Source organism: Antennarius striatus, chromosome 12 (assembly GCF_040054535.1).
Source record: "Antennarius striatus isolate MH-2024 chromosome 12, ASM4005453v1, whole genome shotgun sequence".
Classification (NCBI taxonomy): Eukaryota; Metazoa; Chordata; class Actinopteri; order Lophiiformes; family Antennariidae; genus Antennarius; species Antennarius striatus.
In genome coordinates, this window is record NC_090787.1 from 16682917 (window position 1) to 16701694 (window position 18778).

General features: G+C 43.2%; 1 protein-coding gene across 2 annotated transcripts in view; it reads left to right on the top strand.

Annotated features, from left to right (window-relative positions):
• st6gal2a (ST6 beta-galactosamide alpha-2,6-sialyltranferase 2a) overlaps nt 1-18778 on the top strand; it is a 40125-nt gene that overhangs the window by 6118 nt on the left and 15229 nt on the right. For both annotated transcript variants that reach the window (XM_068329231.1, XM_068329232.1), the window contains exons 2-4: nt 10812-10869; nt 10953-12053; nt 17931-18028. In XM_068329231.1, coding sequence (XP_068185332.1) covers nt 11060-12053; nt 17931-18028 — 1092 coding nt within the window. In that variant the 5' untranslated portion in view covers nt 10812-10869; nt 10953-11059. The remainder of the gene's footprint in view (nt 1-10811; nt 10870-10952; nt 12054-17930; nt 18029-18778) is intronic.

Below are 18778 nucleotides of genomic sequence, written 5' to 3' on the forward strand. Positions count from 1 at the left end.
TAACATTATTTGCTCCGTCTCAAAACTGGCGACTACCGATAACTGACGCGGTTGAGCGTTTGGAAGCTGAAATTACCTGAAGATATCTTACTGAAATGTTGGCAAAGTTGTTGTAAAAACTAAAGTATGTTGGATGTCAATTCATTTAATCAACAAAAGCACAACTTCATATGAAAAAGTTCCCTCTGTTGTTGTGAAAAGCCTCGTGTGAAGGTGTGTTATGTCACCTAGAGGCTACCATCGTACAGCGTTGGCTTGAATGTTGACCACCTCCGATGCTGCCAGCCTGTTTTTGGAATTTCCTAAAACAAACAAGGACGACTGACCCTTATTGGCCGACAAATATTCAGCTAAAGCAGCCTGAATGTTAAAGGCGTTTTGTGAATGGCGCTACAAAACTGTACGGAAAATTGAGTATAAATCTGCACCAATAAATATAAAAAAATATTAATTGATCCTGCAGACCAATCTGCTTTGGACGCACATTCAGTTCAGTGTCATAGAAGACAATTAAATATGAACATTTAAGAACTTGATTATCAGAAATACTGTTTTTTTTTTTTCTTTTTGCGAGCTGTCATGTTGCGGACGTGTTTCTGGGCTGAGGTTGACGTCCTCTTAAGGAACAGACTGAAGACTGTACATCATGTCCTAAAGTGAACGAACCATATATTTAGGTCCTTATAGCACTGACATCCGTGCCGTCACACTGATGGAGAGCAACCCTCAAGTTGACCTGCATTACATTCATGTCACTGCAAGTAGATTTGCAGTCGGGCAAAGCAAGGCATGCCTATTTTATTTTATTTTTTCTTTTAAACTCTAGTGGCCTGTTCTGTATCCGTCTTTCTGCTAAATGAAGAGGAGGAACTGAAAGTCAACCTCTGTTCCGCTGTATTTGCTGTTTTGTAGGTGTGGAAGCTGCTGTCTGCATTTAGCCGTGCATCTGCATGCGTGTTGTGCAGTCGTGCGGTAACACGGCGTTAGTGCATGTGATTGACAGCCGGTCGGATGGCTGGAATGAGCCGACGTCTCCTGCAGTGTGCTCCCCGCTCCACATGCTGGGTGCCATCGCTGGAGCTGGTTCATCCGCAGCCACAGTTTCTACACGCTTAGACATCTGTTCACGTGAAACCGAGAAGCACAAGTCAAATTAAGGGGATATCAAGTCTGCTTTTTTTGCATGGGTGAGGCAACAACGTTTGAAATTACCCTCTCAGAACCAACTGCTACCAGTTGTTGGAGGGGGCGTCTGCTCTTACATCTGCACCACCTTTTAAATGTAGGTCACAGTTAAGGCATATTGTGGGTTGGGGGTGGAGTGGAGGGGGTGGGTGGGTTGAGCAGTGGAAGTCAGAAGAAGAGGAAGCCTCTCATTATGTCATCTGGCAGAGCAGCAGCAGGACTGGAGATTGGCAGGATGTGAATGGGGAGGTTAAACGTCTGAATTTTGAGATGTCGTCGTGGAAGTAGAAGCTAATAATTAGTCCATCCGTCAGAGAAATCAAATTAATTAACCCTGGTTTCGTCGTCCGCTTCTGTTGCTGCGGAATTAGCAGCAGTGATAGAAGTGAAACACGTGAAGCCGACTGAAACGGCAGCTTCTTCCTGGGTCCGGTCTGTCTGTCTGCTGTGGGGACGGGCTGAGGGAACCAAGCCATCCAACGCTCAGGCTATTCTTAACAACTGTACTTTAGGGTTTCAAGATGTGATGGAGTGCAGCGGACCTTTTTTGGAGAGCTCGGACACTGCCGGGGTAATTACACAGGGTGAAGTCTGATGTTCTACATGGTAATAACCTCACTGCCTCCTGAGGCTAAAGCAGGGCAGATCCTGTCGAAAGAGCTTCATTAAGCGAAGGAGCGAGAAGGCGATCAGGTTCATTTGGGACACATATGCTTCTCCTTGAACTCACTCAAGTGACCTCTTAAATCACCGTCAGGTGAGAAAATGAGGAGCGAAGACTAAGTTGAAACCATCTCCAACAGATATGGAACAGAATTTGTGCTCCAGCGAAACGTTAAGCCTTTTATTGGCTAATTTTGGACAGGTCATATAACAGCAATCCCCTAAAATGGTCCGAGATCAATACCTGTAGAAGAGCCTCTGTGTTAATGACAGTTGTGTAACCGTTATTCTATTTGGGCAAATGTAATTCTAGGATTAAATTGGCAAGGGGTGATTTCTTTTTTCTTGTAGGCACCTTTTCAATTGTAGCACAGAAGCGACATACAGGTATAGGCTCAGGGTGTTGATACGATGCTTCATTGTTCACCTTTTACTTCCATTCTGTCTCTTGGTAAGACTCATTAAATTGTGCTTTTTGTCATTCCTTTAAAAACAAAAGGACAACGACAGGCAGTGCAAAAGTAGTTGTCTGGACAGGTTTGTCCCATTCAGACTTTGGCTCAGTATATGTGAGCATTTTGTTAGTCAAGTCTCCCAATGGGGAAGACTTGGACAATCATTGGGACTACTTTTAGTTCTTATGGAAGCAAAACAGTATCTTCTAATGTCGGTATCTTTTGAGCGCCCTGAACGTGTCGTATCGTTGTCCAGGATGAGGTCCAGACAGCCCTGCATTGTTACTCGCCTGATGAACCCTACCAGAGTTCAAGTTCATAAATAACAGTGGGCCCCAGTAGTGAAGGTGCATACACCAACCCACCACCAATACCCACTTCTATTTCCAACCACAGCCTGTTCCTAAAGATGTTCCTCTTGTAATTTCTTTTTTCATACATGGAGTAGATGGAATATACTTCATGTTCTGTTCATGTAATCCCTGCGAGATGCGGTGTGGGAGTCCTCCATTGATTTGAGGAATCTAAACCACACATTTTACACTTCTATCTGTGGATATGCAAGGGCTCAGCAGACCTGGTGCCGATGCCTTCCTGTAACCCCACAGTGATGTATTAGTTTGAGCTGCTTGAACCGCTGCGAGGTGAATATTAAGAGACAACGGCTTTAAATTTTTCAGTTGGAAAACAACTTCACTCTTGAGGGTTCAATATTTTATGAGGAACAAGGCTGTTGGTCAATGTTGAATTTGACAGAAGTTGCAGGCTTGCATCCTATATTTCTTTGTGTGCAGAATAGAGGACATGGAGTTCTCCAGCAGAACCAGCCTGAAGTCATTTATCCAGTGTCCTTTTTAGTTTAATTACTGTTGTCTTTTAAATCCAGCATCAAACACCACTTTGTGCTCCGCTGAGAACGGGTTCCTGTGAGTCCGCCTTTGTAGGCATTAAAGTGTCCAGAACTTCTGGTTCCTATAGAAACTTCCTTGAAAATAACTTTGATTAAACAATCGTACCGTGGCTCCTTCAACTTTGTAACTCAGCAGGTCGTAGTAAAGTGAACAATTAACAGTGGGATACTGTAAAGCTCTTTCCTCAAGGACTATCCAATCAACTGTACCGTAGACCCATTTAGAATATCACATCAGGCAGCAGCAGGGGATGCTGGGACTAAAGAATGGGGTTACGTACAAAGAAACATGTCTATAAATGTAATGTATTCCACCCTAGTTTGGGCTGTTTCGTGTCGTTCCAGCAGCATCCGATGGCCATAAATACACAGAGCGTGCTCGTGTCTCTTTTGATTAGATAGACCTTTATTAGTCCCACAGTGGGGAAATTCACGTGATTGCGGCAGCAGACGGAAGGGGGGGGTTCATACATACATAATACTGTACATACATGTTAACATATGTAACATATGATATACATATTAACATTTATAATCACTAATTCACATTTCACAACTACAAACTACAGGCTACAAACCAAGCAGTTTTAGTCTCTTTATTTTTACAATATTTATTAGATTGGGTACAATTTTATTAATCCCAAAGGAAATTCTTGTTCCAGCGACTGCGGCAATTTACAGTAATACAAAACCCCTAACTCCTAGTATTAAAAATAAAATGATGTGTATAAGGAGTAAAATAAAAGGACCAGTGTCTAAAGGAATAACAATAGAAAGAAACGCAAAATGAAAAAGAAAGTGGTGGAGACAATGACCTTGAACATATTCGCAGTGAAATGAAAGCGTCGTAAAAGTTAATAGAGCACCTGATAATGAAAGCAGTAATGTCCATAACATTAAATGTACTGAATTAGATCTTACTGAAAAAGAAAAATGGCACATGACAATGAACATCATGTGACCCGGTCCAGCTTCACTTGTTTGTTACTTTTGGCCTGTCTGACGTGTTCCAGGCTGCAGCTGTTAAACGTCCTGCTTGTTTCTGCTCGTGTTGCATCACCTTCATCACAACCAGCTCTTCTTCTGCCGAGGAGCAACAAGCTCTAACAAACCGCAGTCAGTCAGGTTTGGCTGTACTTCTCAGAACCTCAGGATGTACGGCGAGACCTTCCTGAATATGTGACGCTTCTGGTTAACAGTCACTCAGATCAATAAAACTTTTTGAAGTCTTTGTTGATCAAAGACTTACAGTATTATCCGCACTATAAGGCGCACCATAAAAAGCCTTTAATTGTCACAGTCCCTGCCTCTCATTCCACTCTCCCTCCCTCTGCTCCACTCTACCTGCCGGCCACGCCTACTGGATCAGCCCACTCTGCTCACCTGCTGCAGATCACTGCAATCAGGCCTGCATATAGCCTCTCCAGCACCTTCACTCCTTGCCAGATTGTTCTTCAGCGTCATGCGAGACTTTCTAGCGTTCATTCCCTGTCTGATCTCCCGGTGTCGACTCTGCCTGTCCCTGACCTGCCATCCTCGTCTGCCTCCTGGTAAACTCACCTGCCTTCTGTCCCTGACCTCGTGCTCTGCCTCAGCGTCTCTGTTATCTGACTGCTCGTCTGGTTTTGACTCCTCCGCTCGGCCTCGTCTCCTCTCCTGCCTGCTCCCCAACGGTGCCTCTGTCTTCGCTGACTGCTCACTTGCCCCCCCCCCCCCACGCCTAGTGATGGGCAGACGAAGCCCCATGAAGCATTGGAGCCTTTCATCCGAATCGCTTCACGGTGGTTCGGAGCTTCATGAGGCGTCATTTGCTCTAGTACGACATCTACTGAATGCTACAATATCAGGTGGCATGAGTTTGAAGTGTGCGGAATTTTGCAGAAAGCCTGTTAATAAAACTGTCAGCAAAAAAAAGAAGTATGCAAAATATGTATAGTTTAGTGATTATAATATATATATATATACACAGTGTATAATATATACAGGCAAACCTCGGTTTCCGACCACAATTTGTTCCGGAACACTGTTTGAATAGCTATTTGTTCGAATTCCAAATACAATGTTCCCATTTCAAATTATGTAAATGGTCTTAATCCGTTCCAAGACGCTAGAAAATCACCTGTTCTGGTAATTCAACATGTTATGTCATTTATATATCAAATTGTATAGTAATGAAACATATCAAAGAAATGTAAAAGAAAGAAGCAAACATGAGAAAGAAATCTGGTTAGCCCAAGATGCAAGTTATCGTCGTCTTTGGGACCGAAGTTCACGGTACCATAACTCGTACCATAGGCAATGGAACGCAAAAATTAAATGAAAAATTACTGAATATAGTTAGGGGAGGGTGGTTGGGGTTGGGACAATGATTGTGTTTCTGTAACATTGAGGTACAGCCTGTAACATCATTGGTTTGTATTTAGAAACATTTTCTCCACTGGGGCAGGTTCCATTTCCTGAACCTCCTAAACTGACTCTCTCCACACTATCTATACCTCGCTCCAGAATATATCTAAGGCCATCTAATTTCCTACCTGTCTCCACACTATCCAACCACAACTCTCCACCAAACAACCACATTCTGAATGGAGTGTGATCGCTTTATATCGGTGTTGGAGCGCGTGTCGCTTGCCAAATCAGTTACGTGGTATTGGCCGCGTAGCGGGGCGTTCCCGTGATGGGAGCGTCGATACGGAAGACACGCCCGAAGCCTCGCTGCCGGCGATGCTTCGGACGTCATCATTTACAGCTCCTCCTATCAATGAAGCAAGCTTCGATTCGAGCTTCGCGGGAATGCCCCTCTCCTGTTCGGCAAATGCTTCGGAGCTTGGATCCCCAGCGTCACATCACTACCCCCGCCTGTCTCTGACCTCTCTTCAGGTCACTCCTCGTCGGCCTCACGGCACGTGCAGCCGCCACTCCAGAACGCTATAAAGGTCATTACCAGCTGTTCCTGTGCGCCTGGGTACTGCATTTGGGTCCAAACCACACCCGTTTCATTAATGTTCTCAAAACCTGACAGTGCGCTTTATGATCCAATGCGCCTTATATACGAAAAAAGGTTTTTGAAATGGTCTATTCATTGAAGGTGCGCCTTATAGTGCAGAAAATACTGTAATACATTTAGTTCATTCTTTTTGTAAGTTATTGTTTATGAAGCGAGTTCTGTTTTCACCAATGCAGTGATGAACTGAACACCTCCCAGCTGCTACCTGCTGACAGATCATTATTGAGGTACGAAGGATTACTGTAGATTCATCATCCGTGTGAGCTACAGGTTAAACATTCAAACCACAGCCATACAGGAAATCAATGCGTTTCCTTTAGTCTGAGAAGCTGACGCTCTGTAGTGTTTGTGACCGGATGAATGATTCATGAGTTTAAAAATACTGAGCAGTCATGACGTGACGGTGATGAATGACCCAGGCTCAAAATGAAGATGTTACACACACATTTACGTGTTTTGTACCGTAGAGCTCTCGGTCCATCTGGACGGGTCTGCCGGTCTGACTGACCTCTCTGATTCATTTTTTCTCACTGATGGAGAGTTTTCTCCAAGTAGGGGTGAGTGTCTTCACCTGAAAGTTTTCTCTTGAATTGTGGTGTTCCTTGAGGCAAATTTTAGGTTCTGCACATTTTGACCTTTACATTCCGTCACTTAGAGACATCATCTTAAATCCCCATGCGTTCTTTCACGACTGAGCAACTAAGTGAGGTTATTATATTGAGAGAACTGCCCAAAAAAGTGTCTGTGTATATAAATTTACAAAGAGAAAGTATTGCAAGCTTTCGTTACTTGCAGGATCAACTGTTGTAATGTTTTACTTTTTGATCATCCTTGAAAGAATATAGCTGAATTACTCAGAATAATTGACAAGAAACACATTAATTTTAGAATCTCTGCACTGGCTGCCTGACTGCTTCAGAAATGATTTCAAATTCTTTATATTGGATTAAAATGTTTTTATTTTTTATGCTTGTGGCCCCTTTTGTGCTAAGAGTAAAAATAGTGTCTTTTAAAGACCTTTTTAGTTATCCCAAGTGTCAGAACATAAACTTCTGGTCAGGCACCTTTTTATTACTCTGGTCCAGGCAGTGCAAAAGCCTTCCTGAAGACCTGACAGCACCAGGGTATATTGACATCTTTTTCAAGCAAACTTTAGACTTATATTTTTTTTTAATGTTATTTTTTAAAGTGGATTAACTTGTGTATGTATTAATGAAATTGTCTCACTTGTTCCTGTTTTAGAAGCATAGCCACTTCAGTCTGAATGTCATTTTATGCCTCTTGACACTGTTTTATAGAAATTGATTTTTTTTTTCTTTAGAATAGCTGATAATGAAATCAAGCAGTGAACCGCAGTTATATTATTTGTACGATTATAATGTCTTATAAATCCAGGTTGTTTTTCCCATAAAAATTATGATTGTGTAATAATGAATAATCATTAATCTTACTCTTACCCGTGACCCGATGGATAAACAGAAAGATCGTCTCGCCTTTGAGGAGATGAATGAATGACTCAAATAACTCATGAATGAATGAGGTCGAGGCCTGGAAATCTGAAAAATGCAAACAGTCCAATTGTTTGAAATTCAATTTGAAATTCAATTGCAAACAATTGAAAAATTTCTGCCCTGTTATGTGACTGAGATGATAAGTAGCATCTCGGTAAAGTTTGTCGTGTAGGATGCCAAAGGTCTGCAGGATTAAGTAAGTTGCTGTTTTTTTTTTTCTAATGTAGAAAAATGTTGATCTCTTTGCATTTCAAAAAGTAAAACTCTTCAAATAAAATATTTACAGCCTGTTTGTAGATTTTCTGATCTCCTGTGATGCAAAATTAACAAAATTTATCTTTTGGATTGATGGTTCCAAAAAAACAACAAGAGATATCTGTGCTGCAATGGGCTTTATTGTGTTGGGTAATTTACATCAATCGATCAATCAAGTTTTATTTATAAAGAGCTTAATCACATCAACGGACATTCCAAAGCGCTTTAACAGGCAGAGAAACACAACCCAAAGCACTTGTACCAGTAGTAGAAATTACTACCATCCTTTGCACAACTAATGAAATAATTTTATTCATTAGTACTGTATAATCAGCAGCTATTTAGAAATTACTGTCATCTCCAATCAGCATTTAATTATAAGACAAATGTGCTAAATTTAATTGAGGATTTGCTTCTTGGGTCATACATCTTGTCTGCCATTGATTTCTTTGTCGACATTTAAATGTAGTAACGTGGGGGTGTTTGTTTTCACGTGATAACATTCGTATTTTATCACTTTGGCCTTCATTTATTTTTTTCTGTGTGCTCTTGATGTTCTGGCGACGTATCCGGGGGTGTACCCCATCTCCTGTCTTTATTCAGCTATTATAAACTCCAGCAGCACTCGTCACCCGCAAAAATGCGTCTGTGGACGATGTTTTCTCAGATGAATTCATGGATCTGTGAGCTGAGATCTCTTTCTCAACTTGTTTCTCATCTCATTCTCTCCTCTTTTCTATTTTTTTTTTTTCGACTACACTAGCCGCAAACCTTATAATTAACCTCCTGAGGTTGAATGACCTGCGTACGTTTTATCCCACCTCCCTTTTCCGAGGTAGAACGTCTTCCTCTCCTGCTGTTGCGTATTCAGATTACGTCTCTGCTCGTCCCTCGACTGTAAGAGATCTACGCTTTTGTATTCTAACCAGGCTTCCTTTTGTTCATCACAATCTCCTGCTAACTCCCACTAAATAATTTCGTCGTCATTTGCTTGTCTGGCAAGTGTCTCATTTCCATGTGTCCTGTTTTGTACCGTTTCTTTTGTGGAGGCCCTCACAAGACTAGCTCCGTCCTCCGCCCCCGCCTCTCCATCTGTGCCACGCATTTGTTGTTTCGCTGCAAGTTATTGAAGCGCACGTCGTAATTGGTGCCAGGTGGGGGGGAGAAACTAGCTTCACACTCACACATATGCACACCATACCTTGAAGCATGCACACACACACACACACACACACATTCCCACAGTAGGATTTTGTGGAAGCGGTGGTGCGAATAGATGACATTTGCTTGTTGACAGCGTTGTCATTGGGCAGCTGTGTTCCCTGCTTGTTGTTGTCTTTTTTTTTTTTTTTTTGCCGTTGGGCCCGTGGTTCTTTACTTCCAGCTGTTTTAACGCCACATATTCCACTGGGTGACCTTTGAACCCAACATCAGTAGACATGTTGGAACTGCTCTCACAGAGGATTGCTTGCCTTACGCCGACCCCCCCCCTCCCCTCCCCCACCTGTCCACGGGGGCCTTAAGGCGTCGAAGCCGGCACGCTGCGAGGATTCCACAAACAAATCGGATCACGCGTGATTCTTTTTTTTTTTTTTTTTTTTTGCGCAGATGTCTTTGCTGTGAAGCGCTCGCATCTGTTTTCCTCCGTGGGTTGTTTTCTTTCTCTCACACCGTCTCGACTCGCGCTGGTCCGGTTCATCCCCCGCTGCTCTCCTCTTGAGCTTTGGCCTCCTTTATGGCCTTTAAGGTGGATGTAAGGGGGGTGGGGGTGGGGGTGGGGGGGCGATGCCTGAACCCATTTCTGCAGACTTCAGCAGCTACAGAAACAGGAAGTCGTAATTTGGAGTAGAGGATGCTTAAATACTCCTCAGCTTGAGAAATGCTCCCACATTAGGATCCCAAAGCTTCTAATTATGTGTTAAGAGGATTGCAGACAATTCAACGCTTTGTTTCTTTCATTGCTGTGTATCCCAGTCACTTGCCATCATTATTTTATAGCCATTGAATAAATAAATGTATTCTGTTGAATCCTAACCTTAGTTGCTGCAGTGGTGACGGCTAAAGGGAAGCTAAACACAATGAAACAATGAAGAATATGTATTCCTATTATATTTGATGTCTGTTCTTAATTTCTAAAGTGTAAAAGTTTCAGTTTTTCTCATCAACATTGTGGATATCTGATTTCATGTTGGGTCATTTCAGAAAACGTCCCAAAAATATACACTTTTCTCAACATATGAGGTCATTTCTTTTGTCCTTGTGTACATTATGTAGGATAAATTGCTGAATTGATGAGTCGTAAAGTCATCCGACTCATCAATAATGGAAAGAATTGTTTTGCTGCCGGAAGAAGCGATTGCATTTTAATGAAATGTAATATGAGGCTTGTCAAGCCTCGGGGCGACTGAGCGGTGATGCAGCGTCATGCAGCAAAAAAAAAAAAGACGTTTAGGCGTTTAAATACACGTCCGTCTTGTAACGGCGTTAGAATTTATCAGAGCGGCGTGTCTCGACAGTGGAAAGAAAAAACAACTTTCCACAAGCAATCAGTTTAACCGCTGAGTCTCAAAAAGAATCGCATCAGCTTCTTGCACATCCTGTTTGACAGCAGCACGTGATTGGTTTATCATGTGGGACAAAGACATGCAACAAATTCTTCATTAAGTGTTTAGAGATTTTATGAAGGAAGGAAGATCTGGTCTTTAAAGTTCTTTTCTGCAGGAGGTTGTTTCCTGTGGCGTGTTTTTACGAGCTGCGTGTTTTCGAGACACAGAACCCCTCACGCGGCCCCTGACTCTCTACTTTGTGCCGCTTCCTCTTCTCAGGCCCCTGCTGTATTCTGGGAAACGGATGGACATGACGGACTTGTGAGCGTCCGTCCAGGTGAGTGTCTCAGAGATTTACTTTCCTTGACTCTTTTTCACCTGTGACTCTTTTTCATGGCCTGGTCTTCCTCTCTCTCTCAGGCCCTCCCAGCTGACCCACGGGGCCCGGGGCCCCCCCGGTCGTGGGGTTTCATCGTCGGTGGGGCCGGCCGAGCCGGAAGCAGCGTGTGTGTTTTGAACGAGAGGTCATGAAGTCCAGCATGAGGCAGTGGCGGCGGCTGGTGCTGGCGGGGATGCTCGCCTGGGCGCTCTTCTTCCTCGCCCTCCTCTCGTACTTCCTGGACGCTCGCGTGAACGAACCCCTGACCTCCACGGGCTCCTTACTCGCCCAGCACCCCGACACCCGCCGCCTGGCCTCCATACAGGCCTCCTCGCATCAACACCACGCCGGCCTTGGCTTCCGCATCGGACTGGTTTCCGCGTTAACTACGACGAACCCCAGAGACGATCCGGAACCTTCCGTCAGCTCCGTGACCCCTGAGTTCAGCGTGGAGGTGAACCCCGACCCCAACGGCGCCCCTTACACCGTCTACGGCGGTCCAGAAACCAGCCGCCAGGAATACCTGGACCCCCAGAGTCTGGCTGCCTGGTCCTCGTTCGGAACAGAAAATGTGGGCTCCCAATCGGACCCGTTGATCCGCAGCCGCGAGAGAATGTCACGAGTCACAGATGACCGGAAACACGACGGCGCCAAACGCTACCAGGAGGGGGAGGAGGAAGAGGAAGACGAGAGAGGAAACGAGGATGAGGAGGGGAACCGAATGAGAACTACAGCGGGAGGGAAGGCCGACGACTCCGATTTGGAGGAATATTACTTCTCCAAGTCGATCTCGGTGGTGCAGCGGCTGTGGCGGGGCCGCGTGTCGGCCGGCATGCTGAGCCCCCGCCTGCAGCAGGCCATGAAGAACTACGTCAACGCCAACAAGCACCGCGTTTCCTACAAGGGGCGCAGACGAGCCGCCCCCAGCGCCGACCAGCTGCTGTGTCAGATGAAGGCCCAGGCCCGGCTGAGGACGGTGGACGGCTCGGAGCAGCCCTTCGCCTCCCTGGGGTGGGGTCGGCTGGTGCCCCCGCTGCCCCTGGAGAAACTGCACAGGCAGCAGGAGAGGAGCGGCTTCAAGACGTGCGCGGTGGTCACCTCCGCCGGCGCCATCCTGCGCTCAGGACTGGGCCAAGAGATCGGTGAGTAGAGGAGAGAGAGCTGGGGGGGGGGGGGGGGCGCGACACGGCCCTATGGTCATAATTAAATGTGGGAAATTGAAGTGCAATGGAGACCAAACTAATTAATCTGTCATACAAAACACCCATGTGATGTAAAATTTACATTCTGTGGGGTAACGGGGTCAGATTGCGATACCATGGCGATACCTGAAACGAACGTTGGCATATTTTCCATCATGGAAGGTTTATCTACCGCTGCTTTTTAGTCCGTCGTGTTGTTGTAACGTTCAGCTGCAGAATCAACGGCGCCGACTGTATTGATGAGTTCAACCTCTGATTTTCACACAATAATCCAGTGCACTTTATACTGTATATGGAAAAATGTTTTAAAATAGGTCATTCATTGAAGGTGCACCTTATAAACAGATGTACTTTATAATCCAGTGCGCCTTATATATGGAAAATGTGTTAAAATAGGTCTTTCATCGAAGGTGCCCTTTATAGTGCGGAAAATACTGTATTTTATTTATTATCTGAACGATGATTTGTTTTTGAAACAAGTAACTCTTGATGCTTGTTAAGATGCTTGCCTGGGTCACATGACTACCTTCTTAAAGGAGCCGCTCTGGCCGCTAACACAGAATACATTACCGCTAATTTGAAACTCCCAAGCTTGCAAAATAAACAAAAAAAACCCCCCAAAAGTCTTTGGAAAGAGTAAAAGAGCTGGAAGAAGAATGTACGACTTCAAAGGAAGCTGAAAAACACTAGTTGTCATGCTGGTTGTATCGTTTTATTTAGTCGTATTTATCCGGCGCCCATGAAAATATCGTCCTGTCTGAAATGGAGAGGGTCCGTTCTAGAGGGATCGTGGATTCATGTTGTCCTGACTGATTAGATTTGCATATTTTTTTTTCATGCCCAAGACAGAAGTTTGCCTTGTTGTTGGCATTCCTCTCCACTGGTCATGAAAAGAATTAGGATTCAAGGTCTTCAGGCTAGAAATATGTAGTCACAGGCAACTGAATGGAAATCTGACAAAAGCTATTTGAGATCCTTTCTGACGGAGAAAACTTTCCCCTCGGTAACTAACGGACTGAATTTGTCCGATTTGTTCTTCTTCTCCCAACAAAACGAACTCGACTGTTTCAAATTCAAACAGCATAAAAGAGAGAAGAGCTGTTTTATTACAAGACGACTAAAATCAACGCTAAGAGTTTCTACCATTCAGCCATTCAAGATGTACAGTCAGTGTTTAGCCTGTGTTTGTCTGTGAAGTTCTTTGTCTGGGTTTTTATTGTAAAATTTGTCCACCAATAATCTATCCTCCCCTGATCAGTGTAGATTAGAGCGGTAATCCTCCTCCATTACATTTAGCTGATTTAGTTGTCAAGCTGGAATGTGTACCTGTAGACTTAGTGTTGGTGACTTTGTGTTTGTGTGTGTGTGTGTGTGTGTGTGTGTGTGTGTGTGTGTGTGTGTGTGTGTGTGTGTGTGCGTGCTCCTGCTTCAAGAGAGTCTGGCAGCTCTGTGGTTGGATGGGATGGCGTGAAGTCGATGACAGATGGCTCACTCTGGAGGGGAAAAAAAAAAAAAAGGAACCCCTCTGGTTACCAATCAGGTTTCTTCACAACATGTATGTTTGCATTTGACTTCAATCAGAAAAGACTTTATATGAAGACCGTTATAGATATATATATATATAATATATCTGATAAAATGTCTGTTTGCTGACAGCGTCCTGGAAACACTCTGTCACTGGTCTGCTGCTGAGAAAAATGAGCAGTCAGACAGAATCAGATGCACAGACGGGACGCAAACCTGTGTGTGTGTGTGTGTGTGTGTGTTTGACCTTGTGGTCATGGTGGAATTAACTTGTATTGCTGTGTCAGTGGAAACCTCAGCACTGCAGTCTGTCAAGACTGTTTCCTGGCTTGTCAGTGGCAGAACAATCTCATCGTGATCACATTTATTTGTAGCCCTGTGCACTAATGTAACATCTACATGTAAATATATTAAGATTGCTTTATATGAGTTTTTACTGTTCTAGACTTGACATTGGATGACATTTGACTGACTTGACTGTTTGTCATTCTAAGTAGTGAAGTAAAAGAGCAGACCTGCTTTGGGCACCAGGCCCAGGACTGAAACACTGAAGGTGCTTTTTAATCCCAATCGATGCATCATCATCACTATCATCATCATCACTACACTTATTTTTGAGTTCTGGCCAATTCGCAAATGAAATTATCGCACCCCATCAGCACTGTAATTCATCATTTTTTCCCCCCCTGCACACATTTTTAAAGCACCATCGACACACACTCATGACCGTGTGCTTGACCTGCACGTCACACACCAGCAGCTCATTGGTTCGGCGTGTCGTCGTCCTGGTAAACAGTTCTTTAAAAAGAGATCGTGCTTGACACAGGACTTAGTGCCTTGATGAATTAGAGGAAGGTTATAGGGCCAATTAATTATAGAACAGTCTCCCAGCATTTGAGAAGGTTGACTCTGTTACATTAATTCTCAGGCCTTAGCTCCAACAGGAAATCAAACTGCATTGATCCTCTACTCCTCTTCACCCCGCTGCACATCCCTAAAGGCTGCCCCGCTTCACAAACTGCGTTATGCAGCTGCGGAATGTGACAAATCACCAAAAGATGAATGCGAAAATCGATTCTCTCTCCCTTTGGTACTCACGGCTCCACCGACATTTAAATTATGGTGTTTCTTCATGGTTGTGCCAACAAATGCATCCTGCAAGAGCCAGGAAGCTGAGAAGGTGGGTTGGTTTAGCTTCATGAGCGAGGTGTGACTGCCACCATGTGGTGTAGAGGGTGAACTGCACCTTCAGTACAGCTGCTAATGGAGAACCTGACTAAAGAAGACCTGTTGGAACCGGGAGATGAAGGAAATATTGTCTTTGTATAGACTTTATCCATATTTGACCCTTTGTGGGTTTTCTTATAGATATTTCCTGAGGCCTGCTAATTGTTGGGTTCATTATTTTGACCACATGTTTGGTTGCATTCTCCCGGTCTCTGTATGAAATAAACATCAAAATGTCTCCGATGCCATTTCAAAATATATATCTTTGTAATTTTTGTAGAAATACCGATATCATTTTAATTTTTGGGAACGATTGAAAGACACGGAAATTAGGGATGCTGCTAATGATTTCTCATTATCATTTCTTTCTCTGTTGCTGTTAAGCATACAGAAGATATTAGTATTGACTTTTACAATTTCCAAGGAGCCCGAGGCGACAATTTGAAATTTGATTTCAGTTAAAAACAAAAACAAAAAAAATCAATTTTGAGCACAGCTGAAGATTCTCACCATCTATTCACCTGGAGTCACCGAATGTTTCACATTTTGTACTTGATCATTACCTGAAGAACTAACCACAAATTTATTTGAACAATTGTTTTCTTTTCTCTGTCTTATGTAAAATATAGTCCTTAGTAACAAAGCACTTCTTGATGAATGAAAAAGAAAAGACAATGTCAAAACATTAAACTGGAAATGATGACAGAAGATTTCATAAAAGTAAAATTGTCTAGGATGTTTTTTTTTCTCAGCAGGAAAGTAATGAGATCAAAGTTGCCTGATGATAATGTTGTACAGAAATATCACAAATAATTGTAATTCTGCCAGTTAGACAGTGTTCAGGAATTGCTTGTCGGTTTGCAGCCATAATATCTCCAGTCTGGACCGGTAGTGGTTTCATCAGCTAATTTACTGCCAGACAAGAACACCAGCTTATAACCTTGGCTGCCTTTGCCATGTTTTATGTCCGGTGATGTCAGCATTTTGTATATAAAGTGAAACATAAATTTGAAGAGCTAAGTCCTAAGTACAGAAGCATCGCTGCATTACATTCAAACCCATCGCTGTCATGTCTGTAGAGGACGAACTGGACCCGACCCGTTGTTCTGAGTTTGAGTCTAGTCATTCAGAAAACAAAACTTTACTTTCAGTGGAGTTCCTGGAATGCATTAACCACGAGGAATGAGGGCGCACTAATATACTGTATATATGTATATATGTGTGTATATATATATATATATATATATATATATATACTGTATATGTCATCAGAAAAATCATGAATATTAATATGAAATTTAATATTTAATTGTGGCTTCGACTGTCAGGTCAGGAAGTGAGTCAGCCAATTTTCACAAAGATTTTTCTGTACTTTGAATGCAGTGGACTTAACACTTACTAATGAGATTAATGAAATGGTAATTCACCGTCTATCTCGAAGCATGATCTGATTTTGTCTGCATTGAATGTACAGCTGTGGGTGTTATTGAGGAAGAGGGTAATGCAAAGGCAAGGTGATGGTGGAATATCGATCGCGGTCGTGTTAAAGTTAAACCCTTGAGCAAAGTGTAGTGTGAACCTGTGGGAAACATGCAGCATCCACAATAGGTCATCAGAAGTGATTGGATGTCCCTGGGTCTGCCGGGAAGAGACGCTGATGCTCTGTGAACCTCTGAGGCCTCTGATCCAGGATCAAAGGTCACGATAATTCCAGCTCTTACATTTTAATGTGAATCTTTTTTTTTTTTTTTCCACAAAACCTGGAGTCTGATGATGTAGACATTTAATGTGAGTTCTCTCTTCACTAGATTTTCTCATCTGTGTGTGATGGATGGACAGATGGATTTAGATGGATGGATGTGGATGGGGGTACATCTTGGACATGTCATCAGAGGAAGATACACATAGAGATTAACTCACACATTCACATCTATATAAAAGTCCCCACTTCACTAATCTTCATGTTTTCGGCACAAGTTCGGAGCGCTAGGGGCCCCGTGGAGACACTGGGAGGACACGCAGTCAGGATGCAACCGTGGCATCAGGTCTAAAAGCAGTAACGCTCTGTTGTCTTCATAAAACTAACTTCAGACGTCTGCTGACTCTAGAGAAACATCCTGTTGTAAGACGACATTCTTGGAAATCCGTTTTGGAACGTCGCTGTTTACAGAATCACAGGAAGGTAAAGTGGTTGTGGAGCTGTAGAGAGAGTGTGTTCCCTGAGTGTTTGCAGTAGGTAAGTGTTGCTCTGAATGACAATCGCTGCCGTAACAGTTGGCTGGTGGCAGTGATGGAGGAGTACCAGATCAGAAGCCGGTGGATCATCCATTCTGCTGTCAGATCAATGCAAGGGGGAGAATATGTCGAACCGACCCAATCGATCCGCTGACAGACAGTACGCATTTCTAATAATTGTTACTCCAAACATCCATCAGAGGGAGGGATTCATGTCGGCGCGTGAGCATCAAGGGTAAAAGTGGTATTTCTCCAGTGATTGCTCATCAGCTGAAAGAGTGGAGCAGAAGAGACACGTCTGAGTCGACCCAGACGTGTTTTCTGTCATGGCCAAACCCCGTGTTGTCATAGTGAATTCTGCCACAACCACTTTGGTGTGCCGAGCCTCAGATGTGACCATATGATCTTCAAAAGATAAGTGTGTCAGCGTGTGTGTGCGCGCGCATGAATTTGAAGTCATTTAAATGCAAACGGCTTTAGGTTGCAGGAAGCCACAGCGTCTGCGTGTGCACTACTGTTTCCTTTTGTAGTCTTCCATGAAACAAGCGATCTGAAGGACAGGAAAGCTGTGTGAGACATTTGATGTATGAATATTTGAAGTTTATGTTTAGATATTTATTTTTTGTCTCTATTGGAACAAATAAAAAGCCGGGTACAAATACCAAACGGTTCATCTGATTTGTCGAGAGATTTTTGTGGGAACGTGGTTTTTTTTTTTTCAATATTAAAAGATGATAAACTGCTTTAGTTTCCAGTTGTCCGTATTATTAATGTTTAGTAATTCCTCTGCTTGGAATTCATAATGTGGCTTTATCTGATGACTCCCTCCAGATAAACATGATGCAGTTTTACGTTTCAACGCCGCCCCTACAGAGGGATATGAGAGAGACGTGGGGAACAAAACCACCATCCGCATCATCAACTCACAGGTGAGTCTGGGGAATAAATGCGTGCAAAGATGTCTACGTATGTAGGCATTACGTCACCCACTGAACCAGACGTGCACAGTGGCTCACGATGTAAAAAAAACACATGGGTTTTTTTTTCTATTAATGGCCGGTTTGTGTTTCATGAGGATTTTGGCTCAGCACCATTTCAGTTTCCTGAAGTTCAGTCTAAACTAAAACCAAAAACTGACTTCATTTTCAAAATGAAGTCTCATCTTGAGTTCTGATGGGGCCCGGAGTGTTAAAGGTTAAATATTCTATTCTACAAATAATAAATGGTCTCCTGTTTTCAAACTGAAAGGTCACATTCATCACAAGCCCTTATTTTTGGATTGATTCTGCTGCAATCAACATTTAATATACAGTATTTATAATTTATTGAAATGTGTTGCCTGATCTTTTTTTGTTAGACTTTACTGAAGTTCTAAATATTTTGAGAGGGCTTCCTAGAAACTGACAAAAGCAGGAAATCTGCATCTGAGCACAGCCAAAGCGTGATAGTTAAAATATTTCATCTGTTTGGTTTAATCCCCAGTCATTGGCAGTTCTATGCAGACTATTACTGGTTATTGTTCCCGGTCCAGAAATTAGTATGGTACATAATTGCTCATAAAGTTTTTTTTTTTAATGTGCTTCAGAGTCATATTTTGTTCCCCTTAAATGTCTGGCTGTGGCCCCCAGATTTCCAGTATAGGTTAAGCTGACTAGCTGCTGTCAAGCCTGTTCTGTTCT